Below are 14,327 nucleotides of genomic sequence, written 5' to 3' on the forward strand. Positions count from 1 at the left end.
CCTAAATGAGTATTTAGCTACCATCCATACAGGTTGGGAGAGGGTCCCAGTGGGAATCCTGAAGCCGGCACATTTGGGGATGTCGGTGGGCAAACAGGTGTATAGGGCAGATGTGCACATACATGTCATAGGTTTATTGTAATAGCCACATATATGCATATTATATCTAAAATAATTGTTACTATTAAAGATTTTTTTTAAATCACTATACTTAAAAAAAATAGTGGTGAGAATTTTTGTATTTTGCTAATCTCTTTAAGGCCTGGCTTGATAGGAGACAGCCGAGTTTTCGTAGCTGCTGCTCCATTCAGTCTGTTGTGGTCTGTTTTGGTTGACATACGTGAAGAAAATCCAGCCTCACACAGATATATAGTTGGAAAGGGAGGTATATTTTAAGAGCCTTTTCTGATAATAATAGATATTTTTCCTTCACACTACACCAAAACTCAACAAGTGATAATTTCTTAACATTAGTTGTAACGTAGAATTTGAAAACCTATTAGTGAGCTTCTCCCTGGGCTTACTTTAAAACCCATGAGACGTGATCTTGTACCATCACGCATTGGTCACTGGAAAATACTGGTCTCCTGAGTCAGCCAGATGTTCCAGGCGATGACACATTTCATTACCCAATATCAGAATCCCCTCACCCATCTCACCAGGAAAGCCTTTTAAGTATTGGGAAGATGCCGGGTTCACGGTGGCAGATACATGTTTTCCAAAATTCTAATTTTGTGCTTGCAAGTTCGAATTTAAAGTTATTACCAAACACTGCCAGTTACCTACCTGGAGATGACAGTCTTATTTCAACCATGTTCAAGAAAATATCTACCAGATACCCCGAGTGTGAATAAGTGCAGTTTGTGTCCACCGATCCGTGTGGCGTTCCATGAAAAAAGCCGTTGGCTCCACTCACAATTCAAGGCCCGAATGGTTTTCCTTGAGACACCTATCACCTGCAGAAGAAGGGTTGTGCGGACTTCCCGCTTTGACGCAGAATGTTAAAAAGCTGTGTACTCGGCGACTGAGATTTCATGAAATGAATAATTTTTTTATGACTTCATCAAGGACATTCTTAAGTGAAGCTGACTTTTTTTTTTTTTTTTTCTCCGAGTGTGTGTGGTGGTGTAGAACATGTGCTCAGGGGCCAGCAGCTCCACCACCACTGGTTTGCACATCAGCGCCAATACCAGCACAGTGAGAAGGGCACCCAGCAGCTTAGTGCTATTTCAAAATAGTTTCGACCTCATGGATTCCCTGGAAGGGCTTTGGGAATCCCCAGCGTTCTGCAGATCACAGTTTGAGCCTCGCTGGGTTAAGAGATTGCGCGATCTACTTTTTTCTTTGTCCAGACTATTTAACACTCAAATACTAACTGAAAGTTTGGCAGTTCGAACTCACCCTGAGATGCTCCAGAAGACAGGCCTGGGCATCTGCTTCTGGAAGGTCATAGCCTTGAAAGCCCCGTGGAGCAGTTCTACTCTGCACACATGGGGTCTCCATGAGTTAGAATCAACTTCAGCCGAACTGGGTTTTTTTTTTTTTGGCTTTTGTGTTTTGTTGTTGTTCCCTACTGAAAACAACCTGACTCACTAGGACTGTTAGCAGGTTTGGAGGATGGGAGTAGCTCTTCCCGCAGTATTTAGAAGTGTGTTCTTTGCTGCCTCTGGTTTTTGCTGTGTAAGGTGAGGGCATGGCACCCCTGCAGGAGCAAGGATAGAGGTCATTACAGTGTCATGAACAGAAGCCCATCTTGGTCGTGCAGCTTTGCCTTAATTTCCTCACGAGTGTGCAGAAATGTGCGTGCGTTGTTGTGTTCCGTTGAACCTGCGATGGTTTCAACTCGTTTGCCTTTTCATTTCTAGGAGAGAAGGTTGCACATGTACATAGTTTATTGTCAAAATAAACCAAAGTCTGAGCACATCGTCTCAGAATACATCGATACCTTCTTTGAGGTAAGACCCAGGACGAAAACAGAACATCTTGCTGACTCTTTTATTACATCTGATCTCCAGAAATTAAGTATGGTTTGCTCCCCAGGCATTAAAGCAGACCTCAGGATATCAGCCTCAGTGATAAGAGTTCTAAGCCTCTATTTCCTGCCTGTAAATCAGAGAAATGAGTGTGAATTCAGTCGATGGTCGCATCCTTTGTCGTTTCGAAGGCTAGGGTCATTGTTAAAATAAGTTTTTAATTAGTTTTAAATGTAGAGCTCGTGACTAGTTCCAGATAGCCCTTGATCTTAACTTTTAATCTCTTCTGAGATTTAAATAAAATATATGCTTATAACGAGGCATGAAAGAGAGCAGTTGAAAGAAGGCCTTTACGTAAGCATTAACAACCACTTTGAAGAATACCCCAAAAGGTTAGAGTGTGAAACTCAGAAATCCCCTCAAGCTGTGAGTGGTTTTGGTGCTGAGTGGCAGCTTCTTCTCTTATGACTTTTGCTGGCAACGTTAGCCTCTCTGGCAGGCACAAGGACTAAAAAATTCCCCTTTAAGAAACAAAACTTAACATTGTTTTTTCTCATCTAAAACCATAGGACTTAAAACAGCGCCTTGGCCACAGGTTGCAACTCACAGATTTATTAATAAAACCGGTGCAGAGAATTATGAAGTATCAGCTGTTACTGAAGGTAAGTGAGTGTGAGGTACAGGCTCTAGCGCCCGATATGTGTGTGGGAGGACGAGACTTGATGAGGGGGAGGAGGGCTTGGGCAGGGGAAAGGGAGATTTTTTTGTAACAAATTTTAATATGACACCTCTTACACTATTTTCTCAGTGTTTAACTTATATCAGGTTCTGAATCAAAATGTCAATAAAAGTAAACTTCTTTCCCCACCTTTGAATACTCATAATTTTCTCTGAGACAGCTTTCTTCAGCTCTGCTGACCTTAAATATTTTCAGACCTGGGAGTCTTTCATAAAAGAAACATTTTAGTCTCTGCCTTGTCCTCTCTTGTGGTTTAACAATAGTCCCTGATTTGGCGAAATTCTTAAACACAGCTTGAGGCACAATCACATGTTTTTCCATGATAAAAAGTGACTATTTAAATGTCCTGAGATTCTGTCATATATGGAACCTAGGACCTGGATGTAAAGAGATGAGCTGGTCTAGGTGTAAAACAGGAACCGTTGTCTGCATAGATAGATTTGGCCTGGCCTTGCGATGCCACAGCTTGAAATCCACGCAGGAGTCCCTTTTTACTGAGTTACTGGGAGAATGAAAAGAGAAGACAGAACTAACGTGCCTGACACAGTCCCTGGCATGTAGTGAGTGATCAGAAAGGCTAGTCAGCTGCCTTGGTCATCACCGCCTTCATGCTCCTTCTCTCCATTTCCCTTGCAGGACTTCCTCAAGTATTCCAAAAAAGCTAGCCTGGATACATCAGAACTAGAGGTACCACGTCCTTCCTGCTGTGCCGCCCACCTACCCCCACCCCAGAGTCTAACGCCTGGCTCCCCCCAGGCCCCTCTAGACCCCCATGTGCGGCAGAGGCACTTGGCCATTCCCTGTGAGGGAGGGTCGTCCTAGCAGGCGGTGGTGGCCCTGGAACTCTACACGCAAGTTGGCGGGAGGGAGAGAAACCGGCCACCGAACCGTGTTTTAGGGTTACCACGCTAGCTTTCCCTCAGAGGAAACAATGTTAACTCTGCTTTCTCCTCCAACAGAGAGCCGTAGAAGTCATGTGTATTGTCCCCAAGCGGTGCAACGACATGATGAATGTGGGGCGTCTGCAAGGATTTGATGTAATGCAGAGACTGTTCTGGAAAACTACTTCTCTCTCTTCTGTCACCTTATTTTGTCTTGGGTTTTTTATCCCTACATGTAGAAAACTGATCTTTTTGCTTGGTTTTCTCTCTTCTCACTTCACTTCAACTGATTGATATTTCCTCTCAGCTTCTTTTCCGTGTACTTGATTTGCTTTTTTGGGGAGCCACCCCTGCTTCAAGGCCAGGGCCTCACTGCACAGACAGACAGGAATGGGTTAGCGTCTCAGACCCCTCGATTGTTAAGAGCCAGATTTCTTCCCCTGGTGATTAAGCCTTGTTAGTTCTGTAGAGACTGGCCCGGGGAGACCCCAAACCGTCTGTCACCCCTGAGAGCCTGACTCGAAGGCCGCTGTGTTCATCGTTAGTCTCACAAACTTGCATGCATTGCCAGGCTGTTCACCTGACATAACCTGACATAGTACCTGCTATATACCCTAAAGATACTCAGAGCTATTGAGTAAGGAGACGGGAGAGAGCTTTGCTTTTCTTGCCCACTGTTTTGCTAGAAAATTAGGGTTTAGAGTTCAAGTGCTCTGATTCTCAAACTTAAGCCCACAGCAGAATCACCAGAAGGGTTAAAACAGCTTCTTGTGCATTTCTGACTGGTCCCTTCCAGTGATGTTTGTGCCACGGGTCTGGGGACTAGTGTGGACCAGACCTAATTAGATCCCAGCCTTAGTCTTTGATTGTAAATGAGGCCAGTGGTTTATACAAAGGTTGGCAAGAAGGCTATATAGATAATTGTTTTCTTGGGGGCTAAGAACTCATTACGGTAGAAGAAAGGGGCCTTTTTTTTAAGCTCTATAAATTAAAATTAGAAGAAAGACATATTCTGTGAGAGGAAATCTAAAGTAACAGAGTTGTGGCTCTCTTAACCCCCTTTTCTTTGTCGTAGGGTAAAATTGTTGCCCAGGGTAAACTGCTCTTGCAGGACACGTTCTTGGTCACAGACCAGGACACAGGACTCCTGCCTCGATGCAAGGAGAGGCGGGTGTTCCTCTTTGAGCAGATCGTCATCTTCAGCGAACCGCTCGATAAAAAAAAAGGCTTCTCCATGCCGGGATTCCTGTTTAAGAACAGCATCAAGGTAATTTGTGTTTCTGCATATTTTCCTGTGTGCTAATTCAGGTACCATTGCGCTGACAAACAGCAGGCTTTAACAATGGCATATGTTGCTCCTTTATTAAGTATTTGGAGAATTTCCTGCCATATTTGAGAATCTTTAAGCTCACCCCAGCACTCTTTTCATTTTACTGTCTCTGTCACATCTCTTGTGTGATTATTGTTGTTAGTTGCCATCGAGTCAGCCTTTGACTCCTTTGACTTATGGTGACCCCATACACAATGGAACTATCCCCAGGACCATTCCCAGAATTGGCTGCAGATCAGACCATATTGATCCTTGAGGTTTTCACTGGCTGATTTTCAGGCACAGATCACCGGGCCTTTCTTCCTAGTCCATCTGAGTCTGAAGCTCCACCAAAACCTGTTCAGCCTCATAGCAGCACACAAACTTCCACTGATTGACAGGTGGCAGCTGCATGTGAGGTGCACTGGCCAGGAGCCCAACCCCGGCTTTCTGCATGGAAGGAGAGAACTCTGCCGCTGACAACAGCCGTTTCATTTTTACCACAACGAGAAGACCTCGCCGTGGTTGACTTCTGTGCTCCTCCCTCCCCAGGACCACATAAAACTGATCTAGATATGGAGGCACAGATTTGGAGTATTGCTCTGGCCAGGAACGATGACTGACTTCTTGCTGTCGTCTTTCCTTCGTCCAGCAAGGGTTTTTTGTGTTCAGTGCTGGGCTCAGGGGTGGCCAGATGGTGCAGTCTCTGCCTGGGTGGTGCTTGCTCTCTGAAGGAGAAGGCAAGTAAATCAGCGCCCCCCCCCCCAAAAAATCCCATTGAGTCGATTGCCACTCCTGGTGACCCCATGTATTCAGGGTAGACCTGTGCTCCACTGGGTTTTCAGTGGCTGCGTGCTCTTCAGATGTAGATCACCAGGCCTTTCCTCCAGTGCACCTATGGATGGATTTTGAACCTCCAACCTTTTGATTAGTAGCCAAGCACTGAATCATTTGCAACAGCATCGAAAAACTTCAAGGTACCAATATCTGAGGCAGTAAAAATGGTAGCTCAGCCAAAAAGTGGTTGTTCAAGTTTGAGAGTGGGCAGACGTTTATTTGCACTTGACCAGTGGCGACCAAGGTTCTGTAATGTTTTTCAGGTGAGTTGCCTTTGCCTGGAGGAAAATGTGGAAAACGATCCCTGTAAGTTTGCTCTGACATCAAGGACAGGTGACGTGGTGGAGACCTTTATTTTGCATTCATCCAGTCCAAGTGTCCGGCAAACATGGATCCATGAAATCAACCAAATTTTAGAAAACCAGCGCAATTTTTTAAATGGTAATGTGTGTTCTCTTCCTGTGTGCGTGTTTTCTTTCCCTAATGTATGCATCCCTGGTTCTGTTCCCCCTCCAGTTACATATCAGTAACAAACACAGAATTTGTTTAGCACTCACAGTGTATCAGGCACTGTTCTAAGCTCTGTGCATATGTGATCTCATTTAATCTTTACAACAGCCCTATGTGGCAAATGCTATTATTGTTCCCATTTTACAGATGAGGAAGCTGAGGCCCAGAGTGATTTGTCATTTGCCCAAAGTCACACAAGTGGTTCCTGACAGAGTCAGGATTCAGAACAGACCATCTGGCTCTCAGACGTGGGCCCCTCCCCACCACACTGCCCCATCCTGTCCCACAGGGTCTAGGGCATTCGATCCCTAGTGCATGGAGAATATAGGGCAGGAGATTGAACTGGCCAAATGTCTTGGAGAAATTCGCCAGAGGCACTTTAGAGTTTATGTTGGATTGCATTGCAAGTCCATGCCTCTCACCTCCAGGAAAAGATAAGAGGGTTCTATTCTTCCTGGCTTCTACCACATGTGTGATTATAGAGGACTTGCCAAACAACTTGGCGGAACAGCCTTATCAGCAGAGAGTGGCCATGCTGACCTTAGATAATTGCCTTGATTCTAACTTGGGGATCATTGCCAAGCTTCAAGAATTGAGTCAGAATCTAAGTATTCATTTAATCATTTCTTTCCCATATTCTGCTTCTGAGCCCCAGCCCAAGAGAATGTTTGAATGTTCTTTGTCGCAATAAAACCACCTCCACACCTTGCAGAACTTTCAAGAACCAGGTATACAGGTACTCAGCAAAAAAAAAAAAATCAAGGTCACATGACATTTTTGGCTAAGTGGTAATCAGCTGCCTAGGTGCTAGCTCCAGATAGCTAGATCGATCATTTCTTATATCTGCAGTTAGAATCTGATACATTCGGGAGGGTGGCAGGTAGACCGTTCCTTTGCATAGAGAGGAAGTTTTAGCTCCTCTGGAGGTCCTGAGTGTGGGATTCTTTAGGTATTTTGTTCTTAAGTGGTGGCCTTAAATACCAAGCATATATTGTTGCCACTGCTGCTGCCGCTGTTAGCTGCTGTTAAGTCAACTCCCAACTCATGACGACCCCATGTGTTATAGGGTAGAACCGCTTCGTAGGGTTTTCTTGGCTGTAATCTTTATGGAAGCAGATTGCCAGGCCCTTCTTCCACAGAGCTGCTGGGTGGTTTCAAACCACCAACCTTTCAGTTGGGAGCAATCGCAAACCACTTCCACCACCCAGTCTCCTTACCAAGCATTTAACTATTAGGAAATATTTAAACTTTATCATTTTCTTTAAAAAAAAAAAAAAAAAAAAATGAATGAACTGCCACCAAAATTGCAAGCATGATTAGGCCTTGACGTTAAAGTTTACTAGACGCCTGCCCAGCCTAGGTCATAGTAGTAACACACACTGCACAGGATGGAATGTGATGCTGTCGTGGGAGCTCGGGCACGTTAGCTTCCTTCTTTGTCCCCCTCCCTCCACTGAGTCAGACCTCTGCAAGGTGTATAAGATGCCAGGGGCTCAGGATGCTCTCACACACATACCAGCTGCCTCCTAGACAGGAGTCGGTACGCCTGTTTCTCACAGGCATTAACACTGTAAGAATTTGTGTCAGTATTTGCCGCCTGGTTTACTTGGCGTGTTTCCTGTTTTTTTTCCTCCAGATGATTATGTAGCAAAACTAAATTCACTAATTCGAGAGCCTCACAACCGCCTTGTCTTTAACTTCGTCACCTCTCTTCCATCTGTCAAGCAGAGGTGGTCTGTAAAACCAGGTTCTCCTTTGCCTCAGCCACTTCTGGTTTACGGACAACATTGTGGAGGCTGGGTCAGCCTCTCGCACCACATGGGGGCCAGCTGGTGCTGGCAGGGTCCTCGTGGGCTCTGCCTCGGCGGCTCTGCATCCCCCAAGGGCATCGTCTTACTGTGAACATTGATGCTGTCATGGTGCTCCGGCCACACAGCTCATTTCCTTTTAGAGGGATGCAGAAGAGTCTCCCCACCTGCAGTTGGGGAATCAGGGTCTCACGAACCCTCATCCCCATTCACTCTGTGCCTCCATCACCTTGGCCGTCTCCTGCCCATCCCTCATCCGTGCACACTTAGCTTCATCGACCATATAATTTTAACTTGTAATGCACAGGAGGGTGGCACTGAAGACCCTCCCTATTCAGTCTGCTAATGCGTGGTGGGCCCCTCCTGTCCCCGGGATGCTTGTGTTTGTAAACCGTGATAACACGAGACTGCATTGACAGCCCTGTGACTTCATTATGGGACGTTCACGTCCTCATGCCCTTTTGATTGTATGATGGTTTCTTTTCCTTTGCCCAAAACAACCAACCAAACCCGTTGCCAGCTGAGTTGATTGTGACTCATAGGGAACCTATGGGACAGAGTAGAACTGCCCCATAGGTTTTCCAAGGAACAGCTGGTAGATGCAAACTGCGGACCTCTTGGTTAGCAGCCGAGCTCTTCACCACTGTGCCACCAGACCTTCTTCCTTTGCCCAAGGTCATGTTTTCCTTGGGGCCTTGGCTGAACCTTTTCTGCTGTGTCTTGCTTTCTTACAGCCTTGACATCACCCATCGAGTACCAGAGGAACCACAGCGGGGGCAGCGGGGGCAGCAGCAGCGGCGGGGGCGGAGGCGGTGGGGGTCCGAGCAGCAGTGGTAGCAGCAACCACAGCGCGGGCCCTGGCAGCTGCGGCGGGATACCCAGCTCGAGCAGGGGCAGACCCTCCAGGATCCCCCAACCCGTCCGACACCACTCCCCAGTGCTGGTCTCCTCTGCCGCCTCGAGCCAGGCGGAGGCAGACAAGATGTCAGGTACGTCCACTCACGGCCCCTCCCTGCCTCCTCCCAGCAGCGGCCTCACCCCAGAGGCCACCCCCAGCCAGCCGAGCAGGCCCCCTCTCAGCGGAGAATGTGAGGGTCCCGAGAAAGAAGCCGAGCCGATTCCCAAGATGAAGGTGATGGAGAGCCCCAGAAAGTCTGCCAACGGGAACACCAAGGAGGCACGGGGGCACGCGGAGGACGGCCGCCCAAGGGCCAGCCTGGGCGCCCTGCCCCTGGCAAAGCCCCGGCCCGGGGCCATCTCACCCCTGAACTCTCCGCTGTCCACCACGTTCCCTTCTCCCTTCGGCAAGGAGCCTTTCCCCCCCAGCAGCCCGCTGCAGAAGGGGGGCTCCTTCTGGAGCGCCATCCCCACCTCCCCCGCCAGCCGACCCGGCTCCTTCACCTTCCCGGGGGACAGCGACTCCCTTCAGCGCCAGGCGCAGCGCCACACAGCCCCCAGCAAGGACACAGACCGCATGAGCACGTGCTCCTCGGCCAGCGAGCAGTCCGTGCAGTCCACCCAGAGCAACGGGGTAAGCCCACGGCGGAGCCCGGCCCGCCCACCCGCGGCCTGTCCCGCGTCGCCGTCCGTCCTCTACTAACTCCTGGCTCTGCCCTGCGCTGCAGTAATCGACTCTCCGGCCTCCTGTGCACTGACCACGTAGACACTTGTGTAGCTTTGTGTATGTGCGTGCGTACGCGTGAGCCGCGGGTCGGGCGGACGCTCATGGACACGGCGGACACAGCCGACTTCACTAACGCTCTCCTTGCTTTGTGTGTGTCTCCTTAACAAGAGCAAGCTGGTCTCTAACCTTCCGAATGTGCCACCTGTACGTCTTTCAAACTTTCCAGCCGGCAGCATACCCTCGGACTTCTTCCAGCCCTGCTTTCCTCGCACGCAGGTTTTGGAGGGGCACTTTTCTCTGCTCCACACCCCTGTTCTAACTGGAATCCGTACGCTTTAAACTGTCCGCTCACCGCTGGGTTTTTGCTCTTTTCTGCCTTAAACTATCTTTGCAGCATTCTTGGCTCATCTGCTGAAAAAAATCCCTCAAGAAAACTTGCAACAGCAACTCAAAGCACACCAAGCTGACAAAAAGGGGGGAAGGAATCTATCCAGTGGGAGTATTAACGCCAGCCAGGGTTTTATTCCGAAGAGAGACTTGTAGGGTTTCCGGGAATTCCAGCTCCTGCGGACGCTGCGGGGTTTGGCTGTGGAGCTCTCCGCCGTCCAGCAGGGGGCGCAGGGCTGTAGTGCTCACCCACCTCTGCAGAGGGGCCACCAGGCATCTGGGCCTCCGTTTGCCTGTCACTTGCATTGTGTTCTCAAGCCCAAGGGTTGCTGTGGTGGGTTTCCCCTTGTTTCGTGGCTTCCTCACGATCGTACCCAGCTCTCCTATGTGGCAGGTGGTCTGGCCTGGGATGACACTTTCCTAGAGGCATGTATGAGTGAATAGAGCCAGTCTGAGGGAGTGTTTGAGCTCTTTATAAATTTTTAACACATGCCCCGAAACGGGTCTGTATCTCTCTTTATAAAAAAAAAAAGAAGAAAAATCTGGCTTTTGCATGTATTTCCCTTTCTTTTGGACTTTCATTAATGCCTTGTTGGGTGCACTTGGTCTTATTCTTTCCTCTTTTTGTTATATGTTTTGTCATTACATTAATGGGCCTTGATATATTTATTTATACTTGAGTCTCATCATCAAAGATAAGTGGTCCGGGCAGGCCTCCTTTGTGGTGGCTGTTACTGAGGTCCCATTATGGGTGTCTCACCGTGTCCTGCCAAGCACATTACCCTCCAGGTTAGATTTGAAATGCTCAGGGGGCAGGTGAGTGTCAGCACGCAGACTCAGCCAGAGAAAGAGGTGCCAGTAGCCCAGGGAGGGCCCAAGCCAGCAGCACCTGCTGGCAGCAGGGAGTCTCCAGGTGTGGGCATGGCCCACAATACCTGCCCGGCAGCCTCTCCTGAGCTCCTGCTAACTTGGACACCCCACTAAACAAAAGGCATTCTCAGAGTCCGTGCTTCAGAGTGAACACCTTCAACGCTCCTACCATGAGCCAGTGCTGGTCACTAGGTGTTCATCCTGGGATGCTCCCCTGAGACACGGCACATTCTGTGTGGCACCTGTTCCAGCAAGTTCTCTGTCGGGAGATTTGCCTAGTGTTTCTGCCTCCCACTTTTTCTGTGTTTTACAGTGTTTTACAAACCAGTTGCTGTAGAGTTGATTCCAGCTCATGGTGACCCCATGCGTTTCAGAGTAGAACTGTGCTCCATAGGGTTTTCAACGCCTGATTTTTTAGAAGCAGATTATCAGGACTTTGTCCAGAGGTGCCTCTGGGTTGATGCAAACCACCAGCCTTTCAGTGATCCGCTGATCACCTTGCCCGTTTGCACCACCCAGGACTGCAGCAGCGCTCTGGACAAGTCAGAACACCTTACAGAAATGCCCAGCTGAGAAGGTGCTTTGCCGGGAGTGGGGATTTGAAATGTCCTCCAAGATAAGCATTTTGGTTAAAAGGTCTGTCTTTCCACCCCCACCATTTGGGCCAAATTATCCACTGGGCATATCAGCCAAGGAGTCCTTTCTCTCAGCCTCGTCCATGGACTGTCTGAGGTCACAGCCAGACAGCGGCTCCTGACCCTCAACCTGGGCCCTTTGTCCCCTTTATACAGACACCATTTGTGGAAGGTTTTGCCAAGAGCAGGGCAGAGTGCATGCCATGCTTTCGGCTGTGTGGCCTGGCCTCTCTAAATGTGCACAGGCCTGTCACTCCCAGCCCCAGCTCTTGTAGGCCAGGAGGCCCTGGGCAGATCGGCTAACTGCCTGCCCACTCTGTAGGGGCGCAAGGGCCACCACACCCACAGGCAAGGCGATAGCTGTGAGTATTAAGTAAGGTGGGTTTTAAATGCCCAGTACACTGCCCAGCACATAAGATGTGTTCAGAAAGCAGGGCATAGCTATTACTATTGTGGCAGAGTACTCAAATATGACACACAGCCTAGTGTGGTGTATTTCTCAAAACAGCTCAGCCACAGAAGTTGGTTTTCATTTAAATTTTTCTAGCAAGTTTGTCTTTGTAATCTCAAAACTACTAGGTATTACCATATAAGTTTGAATAATAAAGTACGTGCTAAAAAAGTCTATGGTTGCCTAAAGGAGTGCACAGGGTCCTCTGAGCCATGGAGCCACAGACATCAGTGGTCTCCACAGGGTGGGAGCAAGCCAGCAGACATCCAGCAGAGACAAGGAAGGAGAGCGGGTAGCTCCTGTGTGTGTTTTAAATGTCCCGGGTGGGTAGAGACCTGCTGCCCTTATCCCGAAGGTCACAGCACATGGTGTGTGGGCTTCCCCAGGCTCTGCCTCCCAAGACAGAAGACCCTTTTGCAGGGTCTGCCAGTGCACAGAGCAGCCCTCCCGTGCCCCCTTATCAGCTCTAGCCATATGCTGACACCAGCTTGCTAAGCAACAGGGCTGACTGCAGACATGGCAGGTTATCTTGACTAACAGCATCTAAGCCACCCAGGCCCTGCCCTGGCATGCAGGAGCCCAGCAGAGACCAGGTTATTGGAGCCGGGGAGTATGTGGGCATTGTCTTAGTACAAGCTCACAGGACCGGGGCGCTTGGTGCGATCCCCACCCCCCAGCTACGGGCAGGAGGGACTTGGGCAAGATGCAGCTAGTGTTTGGTGGTGATCTCTGCCCTGTCCTCCCTTCTGGAACAAATCTGTCACTTACAAAATGAGACCCGGGCACAAGACTGGAATTTATTTCTAGCTTCTACTCAGCTGTTACCACCACTAGTGTGCAGCCTTAAGAAATCATACGTATTTTGCTCTTGCAATCTTGCCACACTGACTAAGTCATTGGTCAGTTACTGAGTGCCTACTGTATGCCAGTCACTGCTCTGGACAGAAAGGATACAGTAGTGAGCCAGAGATCCTGGCCTCCTGGGGCTGCAGCTTAAGGGTAGGCCGTCCCACTCAAGGGCTGCTGCCGAAGCCTGTTTGATGTCAGGCGTGGGTAGCCATGGTGCCTGCAGTGACGCTCTGCCGTGTGTCCCTACGGCCACAGCACCTTAAAGACCTCGACTCATGCAAGTGCTTTGGAGGGACTGCCAAGTGACCCCTCAGGGGGGCAGAGCAGCCCTCTCTAGAGGCCAAGTTGTAGTGGTTCATTTTTCAGGTATTTCACGTTCTTCCTTTTAAAAGGGAAGTAGAGCTACTTAGGCACACCAGCAGCTCGGCACAGTTCTGGGATACATGTCTCATCTGGCAGGTTTACCGACTTCTCCATTATCTGATCTATCACTGAGCCGAATTGGCTTCTAAATTTAATAACAGTTTTCTTGTTTTTTTTTTTAAACAAGCATGATATCACAGTCACATTACCGTATTTGGGTTGGGTGGTGTCAGCGTGAGGATTAAGCTGTTGCCTTGAAGGTTCGAGAAACATCAGACCGTGACGATAATCAGGCTTCTAGAAAACAGTGTCATCGCTGCAGTGATTTTTTTAGATCGTTTCTAAATTGTTTTCTAGAGGAATCCTGATTTTTTAATTATTGAAAAAGATATACCAACCACACCAGCAAAAAGGGGTCTGAAGGAACAGTTAGACGTGCCTCCGCGTGTGTGGTAGACCTGCTGCAGGTGGCCCTGTAGTGGGACAGAGTGCCAAGGGAGTGTGTCAGCAGCCTCTCACTGCAGCCCCTCTGCCTTTTTGTCCCCTGGTCCCCTCTACAGAGTGAAAGTAGCAGCAGTAGCAATATCTCCACCATGTTGGTGACACACGATTACACGGCAGTGAAGGAGGATGAGATAAACGTCTATCAAGGAGAGGTCGTTCAAATTCTAGCCAGCAACCAACAGAACATGTTTTTGGTGTTCCGAGCCGCCACCGACCAGTGCCCCGCCGCTGAGGGCTGGATTCCGGGCTTCGTCCTGGGACATACCAGTACAGTCATCCTGGAGAACCCCGACGGGACTCTCAAGTGAGTGTCCCTCCACGCCCCTGGGAGGCTGTGGGTAGCAGAGGGCAGGAGAAGCAAGTGCAAAATAAGGCAGAGCCATTGCCGTCGAGTCGATTCCAACTTAACAGAGTAGAACTACCCCCGTAGGGTTTTCTAGGCTGTCAGTCTTTACGGGAGCAGACTGCCACATCTTTCTCCCACAGAGCAGCCAGTGGGTTTGAACCACTGACCTTTCAGGAAGCAGCCAAGCACTTAACCGCTGTACTACCAGGGCTCCTATTGAAATAGGCAAAGGACCCTGGAA

At 48.9% G+C, this 14,327-nt stretch overlaps 1 protein-coding gene across 3 annotated transcripts in view; it reads left to right on the forward strand.

The window, feature by feature from the left end:
- Positions 1-14,327, forward strand: part of TRIO (trio Rho guanine nucleotide exchange factor) — a 423,568-nt gene that overhangs the window by 395,257 nt on the left and 13,984 nt on the right. For all 3 annotated transcript variants that reach the window (XM_049861241.1, XM_049861250.1, XM_049861258.1), the window contains 8 exons: positions 1,866-1,955; positions 2,543-2,635; positions 3,349-3,399; positions 3,672-3,749; positions 4,669-4,860; positions 6,003-6,180; positions 8,792-9,588; positions 13,797-14,044. In XM_049861241.1, coding sequence (XP_049717198.1) covers positions 1,866-1,955; positions 2,543-2,635; positions 3,349-3,399; positions 3,672-3,749; positions 4,669-4,860; positions 6,003-6,180; positions 8,792-9,588; positions 13,797-14,044 — 1,727 coding nt within the window. The remainder of the gene's footprint in view (positions 1-1,865; positions 1,956-2,542; positions 2,636-3,348; positions 3,400-3,671; positions 3,750-4,668; positions 4,861-6,002; positions 6,181-8,791; positions 9,589-13,796; positions 14,045-14,327) is intronic.

This window comes from Elephas maximus, chromosome 2 (genome assembly GCF_024166365.1).
Source record: "Elephas maximus indicus isolate mEleMax1 chromosome 2, mEleMax1 primary haplotype, whole genome shotgun sequence".
Taxonomy (NCBI): Eukaryota; Metazoa; Chordata; class Mammalia; order Proboscidea; family Elephantidae; genus Elephas; species Elephas maximus.